This window comes from Dendrobates tinctorius, unplaced genomic scaffold (genome assembly GCF_039654945.1).
Source record: "Dendrobates tinctorius isolate UK_male_01 unplaced genomic scaffold, ASM3965494v1 ptg000090l, whole genome shotgun sequence".
NCBI classification, from domain to species: Eukaryota; Metazoa; Chordata; class Amphibia; order Anura; family Dendrobatidae; genus Dendrobates; species Dendrobates tinctorius.
Window position 1 is genome coordinate 3,272,043 of NW_027361758.1, and position 13,640 is coordinate 3,285,682.

General features: G+C 44.2%; 1 protein-coding gene across 1 annotated transcript in view; it reads left to right on the forward strand.

Moving 5' to 3' along the window:
- The window catches only part of MLXIP (MLX interacting protein), a 107,886-nt gene that overhangs the window by 46,073 nt on the left and 48,173 nt on the right, over positions 1-13,640 (forward strand). Inside the window, exons 2-3 of the mRNA XM_073586003.1 lie at positions 7,704-7,810; positions 11,264-11,349. Of these exons, the coding sequence (XP_073442104.1) occupies positions 7,704-7,810; positions 11,264-11,349 (193 nt within the window). The remainder of the gene's footprint in view (positions 1-7,703; positions 7,811-11,263; positions 11,350-13,640) is intronic.

Below are 13,640 nucleotides of genomic sequence, written 5' to 3' on the forward strand. Positions count from 1 at the left end.
TCAATAGACCATGTACATAAAGAGCTGTGGTGTCAACGAGGTTAGCTTTCTGAGCTCTGCTACATGTAGGAACTCTTGATTGTGTCACAAGTGCTGCACCTAATAATAAACTAAGTGATACATCACTGGAATCAGGAAATTTTCCTTTACAGTAAAAACCTCCTGATGGATTCCCTTTTAATTGGGATGCCAGTAGAAAGCGCACATCACTCTATTTCTGGGAGTCCCATAGACTATAAGAAAACTAAGGCCAATCATGCACACCTCCTCTCCATTCGAGTTGGGCTCTGTAACCCCATTCTCTGGCGTTCCAGTGCTCTGTTCCTGGGGACCCTGGGAGTCATAACACAAGCAATAAACAAGTTGTCTCCTATCCTTAACCCCTTCCTTACATTGGACATACCTCACACGCGATCAGCGACGCTCACGGGGGAGCGCCGCTGATCGTGGCCAGGTGTCAGCTGATTATCACAGCTGACACCCGGCACTATGTGCTGGGGGCGGTCCGTGATCGCAGTGTACCAGGGGCATAGGGAAGAATTGCGCAGGGTGGGGGCTCCCTACGTGCTTCCCTGAGCCCCTCGGAACAGAGCGATGTGGTTGAGCTGTTCCGAGGGCCTCCTTCCTGCAGGCCCCCGGATCCAATATGGCCGCGGGGGCCTTCGGGGTCCTGCAGTACACTGCGAAGTGTCAGATCAGTGATCTGACACTATACAGTGATGTCCCACACTGGGACAATGTAATAAAGTAAAAAAAAGTGTAACATTTTTTAAAAATTCCGAATATTCTTTAATTTGTTAAAAATAAAGTATACATTTAGTATCGCTGCGTCCGTAACGACCCGCCCTATAAAACTGTCCCGCTAGTTAACCCCTTTAGTGAACCCCTTAAAAAAAGGCAAAAAAACCAAAAAGTGTAATAACACGCGATCAAAAAGACGAATATAAATAAACATGGTACCGCTGAAAACGTCATCTTGTCCCGCAAAAAAATCAGCTGCCATACAGCGTCATCAGCGAAAAAATAAAGTTTATAGCTCGCAGAATAAAGCGATGCAAAAATAATTTTTTATATAAAATTGTTTTTATTGTATGAAAGCGCCAAAACATAAAAAAATATAAATGAGGTATCGCTGTAATCGTACTGACCCAAAGAATAAAAACTGCTTCATCAAATTTACCACACACGAAAAGGTGTTAACGCCCGCCCCCCCCCCCCCCCCCCCCCAAAGAAATTCATGAAATGGTGTTTTTTGTTCATTCTGCGTCACAAAGATCGGAATAAATAGCGATCAAAAAATGTCACGTGTCTAAAAATGGTACCAATAAAAATGTCAACTCGTCCCGCAAAAAATAAGACCTCACATGACTCTGTGGATCAAAATATGGGAAAATTATAGCTCTCAAAATATGGTGATGCAAAATCTATTTTTACAATAAAAAGCGTCTTTTAGCGTGTGACAGCTGCCAAACATAAAAACCCGCCACAAATAGTAAATCAAACCCCCCGTTATCACCCCCTTAGTTGGGGAAAAATAATAAAATTTAAAAAAAAAAATGTATTTCCATTTTCCTGCTAAGGTTAGGGGTGTGTTGGGGTTAGGGTTGGCGTTAGAATTGGGGGGTTTCCACTGTTTGGGCACATCAGGTGCTCTCCAAACGCAACATGGCGTCTGATCTCAATTCCAGCCAATTCTCTGTTGAAAGTCAAACAGTGCTCCTTCCCTTCCAAGCTCTGCCATGCGCCCAAGCAGTGGTTTATCCCCACATATGGGGTATCTGCCTACTCAGGACAAATTGCACAACAACTTTTGGGGTCCAATTTCTCCTGTTACCCTTGGGAAAATAGGGTAACAGGAGCAAAAATATCATTGGGGCAAAAATATCATTTGTGAAAAAAATGATTTTTTATGGCTCTGCGTTATAAACTTCTGTGAAGCACTTGGGGGTTCAAAGTGCTCACCACACATCTAGATAAGTTCTTTGTAGGGTCTAGTTTCCAAAATGGGGTCACTTGTGGGTGGTTCCCACAGTTTAGGCATATCAGGGTCTCCCCAAACGCGACATGATACCCGCAGACCATTCCATCAAAGTCTGCATTCCAAAACGTCACTACTTCCCTTCCAATCCCCGACGTGTGCCCACACAGTAGTTTTCTCCCACGTATAGGGTATCAGCCTACTCAGGACAAATTGGACATCAACATTTGGGGTCAAATTTCTCCTGTTACCCTTGGGAAAATAAAAAATTGGGGGCAAAAATATCATTTTTGTGGAAAAATGATTTTTTTTTTTTTTGCATTTTTATTGCTCTACGTTATAAACTTCTGTGAAGCACTTGGGGGTTCAAAGTGCTCACCACACATCTAGATAAGTTCTTTGTAGGGTCTAGTTTCCAAAATGGGGTCACCTGTGGGAGGTTTCCACTGTTTAGGCACATCAGGGGCTCTCCAAACGTGACATGGCGTCCTATCTCCATTCCAGCCAATTTTGCCTTGAAAAAGTCAAACTGCGCTCTTTCGCTTTCGAGCATTGCCATGCACGAAAACAGTGGTTCCCCCCACGTCGGCTATGAGCTTACTCAGGACAAATTGCATAATAACCATTGCTGTCCAATTTCTCCTGTTACCTTTTGGTAAAATAAAATTTGGATCTGAAGTAATTTTTGTGAAAAAAAAGTTAATTTTTTTTTTTTTTTTAAACATTCAAAAAATTCCTGTGAAGCATCTGAAGGGTTAATAAACTTCTTGAATGTGGTTTTGAGTACAGTGGTCAGAATTTTAAAAATTGTCCCAGTCATTAACGTGCAAACCACCCTTGGGGTAAAGGGGTTAAGAGACTGGGGAGAACATGTCATTTTGAAAGTATTTTTATGCAGGATGATGTATTGATGCCAATGCGCAATGACCCTGGAATCCTTGGGTTTTCTTAGAATTGTTACAGAAAAAAAATAGATTTGAGGTAATTGTTTGTTTTTTCTTCTTACATTTGTGAGGACAGTATTCATTCTTCTCCTTTCCAAACCTTCTCAGAATGAGGTTTCCTTTTCAGTGTGCCAGTACACATGATTTATTAATTTTCCGTTTAGATGTAATTATTTTGATCATGTGACCCTGATCTAGACCGTTTATATAACTCCAAACGTGGTTACGTCAGTAATTTTTTTTTTTTTTTTTTAACTTTACAGTGACTTTAGCATGAAAGGCTGCTGTGTTCTGCTCTATAAATAGGAGTCAGTTACCAGAGATCACATGGTACTTCCAAATATGAAGGATTAAGTGGGAATGGCTGGCTTACTTTTGCACTAAGTTTAATGCTCATGTAATCTAAAATTGATATATAAATCACTCCTAGAGAATCTGTCACCAGATTTTTGCTATTGCCTCTAAGAGCAGCATATTGTAGGTGTAGAGACCTGGATTCCAGTGATGTATTACTTACTAGGCTGCTTGCTGAAGTTTTTAGAACATCTGTCTCGTCTTCTGCAGCTCTACCAGGTCTCTAAGAGCTGAGCCCTGTATAACCCTGCCCACATCCACAGAAAGCTGCCAATCTGTGCTGGGGGTGTGATTTCTATAGAGCTTGTGAATATGGAGGACTACATGGCAGCAGGGTTACTAGTCCTCTAGTGATAATCTTCTGCTGATTTTAAAATGGTGATTTTTTTTTTTTTTTATCAAAGTGACAACACACAGTCCAGTAAGTGGCACATTGTTGGAATCGGGGTCTCTGTCTCTACATCATCCTACTCCAAGACTAGGTGGCAAAAACTAGACTTCCATACACAATCCTTTTTTTTTTTTTTTTTTTTTTTTTTGGGCCAATCCCACACTAGGCTCCCAGACACATTACGTTTCTTGGGCCGAACCCATTGATGTTGGCGGGTTTAACTGTCATTGGGATAATCATCAGATTAATGAAGACTGTTACATCCTCTGTTGGTGAAGTGCCGAATGCTTTGGATTTTAAAAAGGAACAACTCAGAAGGGACAACTTGGTCAGAGAGCAGCCAAACGCATCTAGAAAGCGCAGCGAAGGACTGAAAATCTGCAGACTGTGATGCTACTCTTGGCAGTTCGAAAACTAAAGTCCCCCATACACATTAAAGAGGTTGTCCACGACTTTTGCACTGACCTTTCCTCAGATAAGGTCATCAATGTCTGATCGGCGCTCCTGACGATCAGTTATTACCAGTGTCACCGGCGGCTGACCGGAAATATTCTCTTGCCTAGCTGCTCAGTCTTCTGGTAGTGGGTGACGCCTAGTACTACACATCTGCGTCCTATTCAAATCAATATTAGGCGGCTGTGCAGTACCCTGCGGTGGCCATCATCAGAAGACTGCTAGCTCAGCAAGTGCGTACTTCCGGCTGACTCCGATAACAGCTGATGGGCGGGGGTGCAGGGTGTTGGACCCCGGCCAATGAGACCTTGATGACCTGTCCTAAGGATAGGTCATCAGTGTAACAGTGGTGGACAACCTCTTTTTAATGTGTTCTGCTATGTTTAGCTGCCAGTGCTGCTGTACAGTTCAATAAGATATTTACCTACCGCCTTCAGTGGTATTGGAGGCAAAGCCTATACTGCGCAGGTGCCGTTGGATCTAGCCTTTCACAGTGTACATGACCTGCTAAATTGCATGGAAGGACCCTTTCACACATCAGTTTTTTGCCATCAGTCACAATCTGTCGTTTTTTGAAGAAGGGAAAAAAAAAAAAAAACAGCGACTGATGCCACTGGATCCTTTTTTTTTTTTCTCATAGACTTGTATTATTGACGGATTGTGACACATGGCCGCACGTTTCATCCAACGGATCCGTCGGAAAATCTTTGTCCATCGGCCGGAGACAAAGGAACGTTTTTTGTGTACGTCGACGTCCGTCATTGGCTATAAAGGAAGCCTATGGGCGCATGATCCGTCGCAGTCCGTAAAAAGACGGAATCCAGCGACTGATTCCGTGTTTTAAAGCTGAGCATGCCCGGAATAATTTCTCATCCTTTAATTTAACCCCCACAGCTGCATTTTCCATTCTGGCACATAAAAATCTCTATCTCCCTATCTTGTATATTCCTGCAGCAGGCTGCTGCGACGGATCTGTCAAAAAACGGATCCGCTGCATCAGTTTTATGCAATCCGCACCGGATCCGCTTTTTGCACACTTTGACGGATTGTGACTGGCAGAAAACTGATGTGTGAAAGAGGCCTAAGACTACCGCTGGATGCAAAATATTTTGAAAATATTGCATTGGCCTCTAACTATATTTTTCTACTACAGCCAGGGGCGTAACTATCACGGTCGCAGCAGTCGCCACTGCGACCGGGCTCGGGGGGAGTCAGAGGCCCGTCAGGTCAGACCATGTTACCTCCCAACCGTGCCCATTCTCGTGGGATAGTCCTGTTTTTTGCCACGCCCCCCCCCCCCATGCACCCCGTCCTCGCCCTCCCAGATACACCCACTGCAGCCTGCAATGAAGTCCTAGGCTGTTCTGTGGCTGTGCGCACAGGACTTGTGATGAGGGGAGGAGTCAGGGGGTCACATGATCAGGGGCCTCGTCTGCAGGACTCTGCTGTGCTGGTTGTCATGATGCTGGATGAGGTAAAGTTTCTGTGTGGGGTCAGGAAGGGTTTACAGGGTGGATGTAGCAGAGCTGTGTGTTCACGCGGTGTGCGGAGCAGAGCCGTGTGTGTGTACGGGGTGTGCGTAGCGTAGCTGTGTGTGTATTTTGTCATGGGGGGGGTGTATTTTGTCACCGGGGCCCATAACTTTGTAGTTACGCCACTGACTACAGCAGTCTGCTGACATCTGTGTGTGTGTGCGTGTGCGCGCAGTATAATAAAAAAGCAAAACCTTTTTTTTGTTACTTTTTTGTTGTGACTGTACAATAAAAGACCCTTTTTAGAGGTCCTTTCACCAAGTGATTGTTATAAAGACTTGTCGCTTGCTCCGTCCTGTCATGTCCCCGGTTACGAGAATCATTCATCATATCAGCTTGTTGTGTACAACACATGAAGACACAGTAAAATGAAATCCTCTCACGGAGGGTAAATCTGATGTATTATACACAAAGCTGTTTAAGCAGAATTTAATGAATGAATGAATTTTACAAGGATGGGTTGGGTTAACTCTACGCCAACAACAAGTGCTCCTGTGTGTGTGTCCCCAACTGTCCCACATTCATCATTGCTCATCCCGCCGCCTGCGAGTTCCCACACTGCATCTGTGAGCAGATCAGAGTTATCTGAGGACCGCTGAAGATGCTGTTAGGGGGGTTACTGTAACAAGACGCTCTGATTAATAATGCCTATTATCTGGCACAGTTTGGCACCGGCAGCTGTCTGTGCTCTCCGTTCTGGGAATAGTGTCTAGGCTTAGAGCCAAGGTGAGAACAGCCAATACTCATAATCATTAAACGTATGCAAATGGGCGCGCTTGGCATTAGAATATTCTGGTTGTATGTAAATGAATCTAATTTCTGAATAATGCAAAATTCTAGAACTTCTGGGTATTTGGTTTCCGTTGCTTTGTCATGGTGTGTGTGCCATACGGAATTTTTCTGGAACTTGAATGGAGGTGCCTAAGGGTCATAAACACGAACTTAACAGTGGCACGATGTTCACTGATCAGTACACCTTTACCGATCTGCAGTTTACTCAGGCAGTCCATCTGGATTGGATTGCTCAGTGTGCATATGCTGCCGTGTTTCTCAGCCGCACGAGTGCTGTTAACACAGGATGATGCACCACCAATAATATATTTGGCGCTACTTTTGCTCGATCATTTGGGGGATCGGCAGCCTGTTTACACTACAAGGTAATAAGACTTTTTTTTTTTTTTTTTTCTCCCAATGAAAAATTGTTTTATGATAGACCGTCAAGCTCAATCAGCCCATCAAAACCACTTCACGTTATATCTCGCTGCCCTGACAACCTTCACTTATTAGTTACGTACTATAGTTCTTGCATTGCACCACTCAGTAAGCAGCCAAAAACCCTTCTTGGCAGCAGACACATAGCCAGACAGACTAGGCGAGTCAAGAAGTGCACAGGATCGCGTTGCTGCATGTGCACTTGACCTGCAACTTATGGGTGAGGTTTACACGGGACGGGTGCCCGCCACGTCCAAGCAGACCTGCATCTTATGGGTGAGGTCCACATGGGACAGGTGCCCACCGTGTCCAAGCAGACCTAAATCTTGTTGATGAGGTCCACATGGGACAGGTGCCCACCGTGTCCAAGCAGACCTAAATTTTATTGGTGAGGTCCACATGGGACAGGTGCCCACCGCATCCAAGCAGACCTAAATCTTATTGGTGAGGTCCACATGAGACAGGTGCCCACCGCATCCAAGCAGACTGTGATTGTACCATTTGTTTTCCAGCTCTTTGACTGTCCCTGTTCGTGAGTTATAGAGGCACAGCCAAAACTGCCAGATTTGGCCCGCGGACTTGATCTTTCCTGGGCCTGGTCAATAGCAAACTTTAGGAGGCACTTTAAATGCATGGGAGATCCTTGTTTACAGCCTGAAGCTGAGATATGGTACTATTGTATCCAGTTTGGATTATTCTAGTTGTCTAATTTTCACTATGTAAGATTTGAATTATAAAAACTTAAGAAAAAAGAAATGTTCACTATTGCTGTTTTTATATGATTACTCCTATAGGCCGTACATGAAATGCGTCTAATGGCATATTATTTTTTTTCTCAGTGGAAAGTTGGTTTCTCCAAAATGGAAGAACTTTAAAGGCTTAAAGCTTCAATGGAGAGATAAAATCCGTCTAAACAATGCTATTTGGCGAGCCTGGTACATGCAGTGTAAGTAATAACCAGAACACTCAGATGTCACCAGAAGTCTTTCCAGTCTGTTTTCATAATGGGATTTAGGATTGTACATCTAGGGTATGTGCACTCTGAGTCTCTTTACTGAGTTTGTGGAACGAAAACAGTGCAAACTAAAACTCCACAAACTTGGAGTTTTGGAGAGTTTCTCCTATAAAAACTCATTGAAAAACTGTGTGCACAGACCTAAGAGTTTGCCAATTTGTGTTGGGGTTTTTGTTCTCCACTTGTCCGTTCATGGAAGGGCACAAGACCAGACCCTTCCATCAACAGCCTCAATTGAATACCACTGCTCATGCTCCGGTTTCCCTTGGTCTGGTCACATGTTCCTCCATCAATGGCCATCTTGAGACTTAACCTCTGTGTTCTCTGACTGGAGAAGATCTAATCTAGGGGGCGGCATTATAAATGTAAAGTCATATTTATGCTGCTGACACAACTATACATGTCGTCCCCTGACCTTACCCCCCTCTGTACTACAGAACACCAGTGACTCTGTCCGCAGTTTCCAACGTAATGTCCACTCTCTATTTGAAACTCAACCTTTCCAAAAGTGAACTACTTCTGCTCCTTCCGTCTGCTGACCTCCCTAAATCTGACATCTCGCTCTCCGTGTGATGCACTACAATAATGCCCAGGCAGCAGGCTTGTTGTCTGGCTGTTATGTTCACCTCCTCCAATCTTTCCTTTACCTCCTATATACAGTCTCTTCTCACCTGCACCTGAAGAACATCTCTAGAATTCGCCCCTTTCTCACCATGAAAACCACCCAAACCCGCATTGCCGCCATTGTAATTCTCTATTAATTGGCCTCACCTAACCCCACTTTCCCCTCTCCAGTCCATTCTTAATGCAGCAGCTAGGGTCCTCTATTTGGCTAAGGCCAGGTTCACATTGCGTTAATGGCCCTGCGTTCAACAGGATCCATTACGGATGCGTTAACGCACCCATTGGCCGCTATGATAGCAACGCATCCAAACGCATGCCAAAATCGGCATGATGCGTTACTTCATGATGCACCCCTGAACGTGGTCTGCAGCGTTCGGGGGGGGGTGTCATGAAGTAACGCGTGATGCCGATTTTGGCATGCGTTTGGATGCGTTAGTATCGTTGCGGCCATTTGGTGCGTTAACGCATCCGTTACATAGCGCCACTAACGCTATGTAACAGATCCCGTTGAATGCAGGGCCATTAACGCAATGTGAACCTGGCCTAATCGTTACTTGGATGCCTCTGCTCTGTGCCAGTTATTGCTGTCACGAGGTGACTGTCATGATATGACACGACCCAACAAATGGTCGGTCAGCTAACAGCACAACACACATACAACGGGGATGGTATAGGTGAGAGGAAAGCTATACCAATAGGGAATGAGGGATGGTCACCACCTGAGCTCCAACCTGAGCCTGTCCCTGCAATCGCCTAACGCCCTATGCGGGTCCTTCCCTCTGCCACCGTCAGGATACCTCGTCCCTCGCTGTCACCTAGCACTGCCCTGGCTAGTGCACCGACTGGCGTAGGGCGCTAGCCTAGCCACTGCAGATAATTCCACAAAGGCGACATTGACAAACACAAAACGGACTAGGAAATAGGCACTTATCTTTCTCTGCTGCAAAGCACCGCACAACAGAACAAAGGCACCGGGATAATAAATCCAGCAGAAGCACCACTGAACCCAGAGCGCTCCTCACTCAGGCTTGGTCAGTGAAAACTGCTCTATCGCTGACAGTCAGCTGATGCATCAGGTGACCATTTAAAGGATGGTGGGAGTGGTCACTGCACACATCAGCTAAAACATAAGCCGCGGAGACACCATCACATGTTTCTCAACGCAAGCAATGACTAGCCAGGTCTTTCACCGGGAAGGAACAACCACGGGAAGGGCAGTCTCCAATGAAGGAAACCACCTATGCCAAAACATGGTATCCATCCACAGACGGCTGTTTCGGGGTATTGCCCCTCATCAGTGTGGAGTAGGAAACTGGCTAGTAGGAGCAATGCCTAGTAAAAGACCATGAAAAAGGTGGTCTTTTACTAGGCATTGCTCCTACTAGCCAGTTTCCTACTCCACACTGATGAGGGGCAATACCCCAAAACAGCCGTCTGTGGATGGATACCATGTTTTGGCATAGGTGGTTTCCTTCATTGGAGACTGCCCTTTCCGTGGTTGTTCCTTCCCGGTGAAAGACCTGGCTAGTCATTGCTTGCGTTGAGAAACATGTGATGGTGTCTCCGCGGCTTATGTTTTTGCATGTTTTACATGTTTCCCATAAGGGATGGGGGCAGTGCTCTAGAATCCCTGCGTTGAGAAACACGTGATGGTGTCTCCGCAGTGTCGGATGTTGATCTCCATGAGGTCAATCCTCCTCCCTTTTTCATGCACACATCAGCTGACCTAGCTGCACTGCAATTACACCAGCTTGCCAGTGGGGTAAAAACTGACCTTAACATCTGATGGCTCGAAAGGAAAAAGTTTTCACTGAGTTGAACCAGAGCTGTCACAATTCCCAAAATGGATCGTGACAATTGCACTGGCTGCCCACTCATTATAGGATCCAATTTAAACTGCTTGTTCTCACCCACAAAGCTCTCCACAGTGCGGCACCCCTTACGTCTCCACCCTGTTTTCTGTTTATCGACCCAACTGCGTTTTCCGCTCCGCAAGCGACTTTCGACTAATATCCGCATTAAGCCGTACCTCCCTCTCCCGGCTCCAATACTTCTGAGCTACACCAATTCTCTGGAATGCTCTACCAAAAGAAATTAGGACTCGCCACAACGTACACAGTTTTAGGCGTTCCCTAAAAACACATCTGTGTAGGGCGGCCTATCATGTTCCCTAATCGAAGTCCTTTTTATATATAGTCCATTCACTATTTCTGTGAACATAATCCTCCATCAGACTCCACCGCACCCAAAAGCACTACAAATACTGGCTGGTGATTACCTCATGTAGCCTTTCTCTAGCCCCCATTCTCTTAAGATGGCAGGAGCTTCGTTGAAAATACGCAACTGTACTGTGTTTCCCCCACCTCATTGTAGATTATAAGCTCTTACGGGAAGGGTCTTCTTTATCTTTGCTTTAAATATTGTATTATCTTTACCTTTACTTATGACTGTTGTATATGAACCTCTGAACTGTACAGCGCTGCCGAATATGTTGGCTTTATATCAATAAAGATTAATAATAATATTATTAAAGGCGCAAGTGCAGATCTTCTCATAATATTATATAGGTAAGTGATGTTGTGCTGCTCCCAGCACATAAGCAAAAATCCTAAGATCAACACCCGTTAAATAAGAAAATAAGTTTAATGGATTCCGTGCATGGGTCTTGGGGGATGAGGTGGAGGACTCTTCTTTTTGAATTTTGTCATTTCCGAACTGTCCTCTGAGTGTTCTTATACAGATTTCTTTTGTGCTTACCAGATATACAGAAGAGGCAAAACCCAGTGTGCCATTTTGTAACCCCATTGGATGCATCTGTGGATTTTGATGAACATAGAAGGCCAGAGGTGAATGTGTTAATACTTTAGAATAGACAAGGACTATAGATTTTTTTTAAATCGGTTCCCTCTCTGTGATCTGCAGCTGAGAACCCTGCTCAAGTGTGTTAAAATGGGATATTTTATGGTGTTGATCACTCAAAAGGTATAGACTCAGCCATATCTACTTTAATAGGCCCCAGTCAGCATATCTTTGTATGTGCATTCATGAGCTAGTGCAGAAGCCACATGCACCGTAGTTGGGCTGGAAGTGCTTTAGGGGCGTGTCTGTGCATTTGGAAGAAACAGTCAACTGACACGCCTCCTATTCACTTACAGACCAATTTGCATATGGCTTCTACACTAGATTTCTCATGAGTGGCACACTGAATCTCTATTTTATTTTTTTGAGAAAAATACCACTTCTAGCTCTCACGCAATTCATGGATCATGGCTGAGCAATTCCATCTAGGAATGTTTTACTCTAAATTGCCTCAACCAGGGCTGTGGAATCTGTAAGCCAAACCTCCGACTCCTCAACTTCCATGACTCCGGACTCCCTCATATGGGTTTCATGTTTAAGTGATAAATTTACTGTAGTAAAATTGTAACATGCTTTTAATTTTAATTATGATACAATAATCAAGCCCTTTTGATAGAACATAAAATATTTACTGGAATACAACTTTAGAACAAAAATCCTTTGCATATTTACAATTTATTATAAATTATGCAGTAAGTGGGGGAAAAAAAGTTTCAACAAAAACGTACTGAATATCATTTGTGCAGTCTATGAATTTGTTCTGAGAAATGGTATTTATTGATATTTATTGCAACTTGGGTTGGTGGCAAAGCCGTAATTACATGGACATCTCTAACAATTTCAGGGTATAAAGGAATTGCCTCATGCACAGTGAGTTTTGATGAACGATTGAACTCTTCTACTTCTTTGAGAGCAAGTGAAAAATGTTGCTGAAATACAGTTGTGGCCAAAAGTATTGACACCCCTGCAATTCTGTCAGATAATACTCAGTTTCTTCCTGAAAATGATTGCAAACACAAATTCTTTGGTATTATCTTCATTCAAATTGTCTTAAATGAAAAAGCACAAAAGAGAATGAAGCAAAACATTGATCATTTCACACAAAACTCCAAAAATGGGCCAGACAAAAGTTTTGGCACCCTCAGCCTAATACTTGGTTGCACAACCTTTAGCCAAAATAACTGCGACCAACCGCTTCCGGTAACCATCAATGAGTTTCTTACAATGCGCTGCTGAATTTTAGACCATTCTTCTTTGGCAAACTGCTCCAGGTCCCTGATATTTGAAGGGTGCCTTCTCCAAACTGCCATTTTTAGATCTCTCCACAGGTGTTCTATGGGATTCAGGTCTGGGACTCATTGTTGGCCATCTTGGAAGTCTCCAGTGCTTTCTCTCAAACCATTTTCTAGTGCTTTTTGAAGTGTTTTGGGTCATTGTCCTGCTGGAAGACCCATGACCTCTGAGGGAGACACAGCTTTCTCACACTGGGCCCTACATTATGCTGCAAAATTTGTTGGTAGTCTTCAGACTTCATAATGCCGTGCACACGGTCAAGCAGTTCAGTACCAGAGGCAGCAAAGCAACCCCAAAACATCAGGGAACCTCTGCCATGTTTGACTGTAGGGACCGTGTTCTTTTCTTTGAATGCCTCTTTTTTTTCTCCTGTAAACTCTATGTTGATACCTTTGCCAAAAAAGCTCTACTTTTGTCTCATCTGACCAGAGAACATTCTTCCAAAACATTTTAGGCTTTTTCAGGTAAGTTTTGGCAAACTCCAGCCTAGCTTTTTTATGTCTCTGGGTAAGAAGTGGGGTCTTCCTGGGTCTCCTACCATACAGTCCCTTTTCATTCAGTCGCCGACGGATAGTACGGGTTGACAGTGTTGTACCCTCGGACTGCAGGGCAGCTTGAACTTGTTTGGATGTTAGTGGAGGTTCAATCTTGCGTTGAAATCTCTTGTCAATTTTTCTTTTCTGTCCACATCTAGGGAGGTTAGCCACAGTGCCATGGGCTTTAAACTTAATGACACTGCGCACGGTAGACACAGGAACATTCAGGTCTTTGGAGATGGACTTGTATCCTTGAGATTGCTCATGCTTCCTCACAATTTGGTTTCTCAAGTCCTCAGAAAGTTCTTTGGTCTTCTTTCTTTTCTCCATGCTCAATGTGGTGCACACAAGGACACAGGACAGAGGTTGAGTCAACTTTAATCCATGTCAACTGGCTGCAAGTGTGATTTAGTTATTGCCAACACCTGTTAGGTGCCACAGGTAAGTTA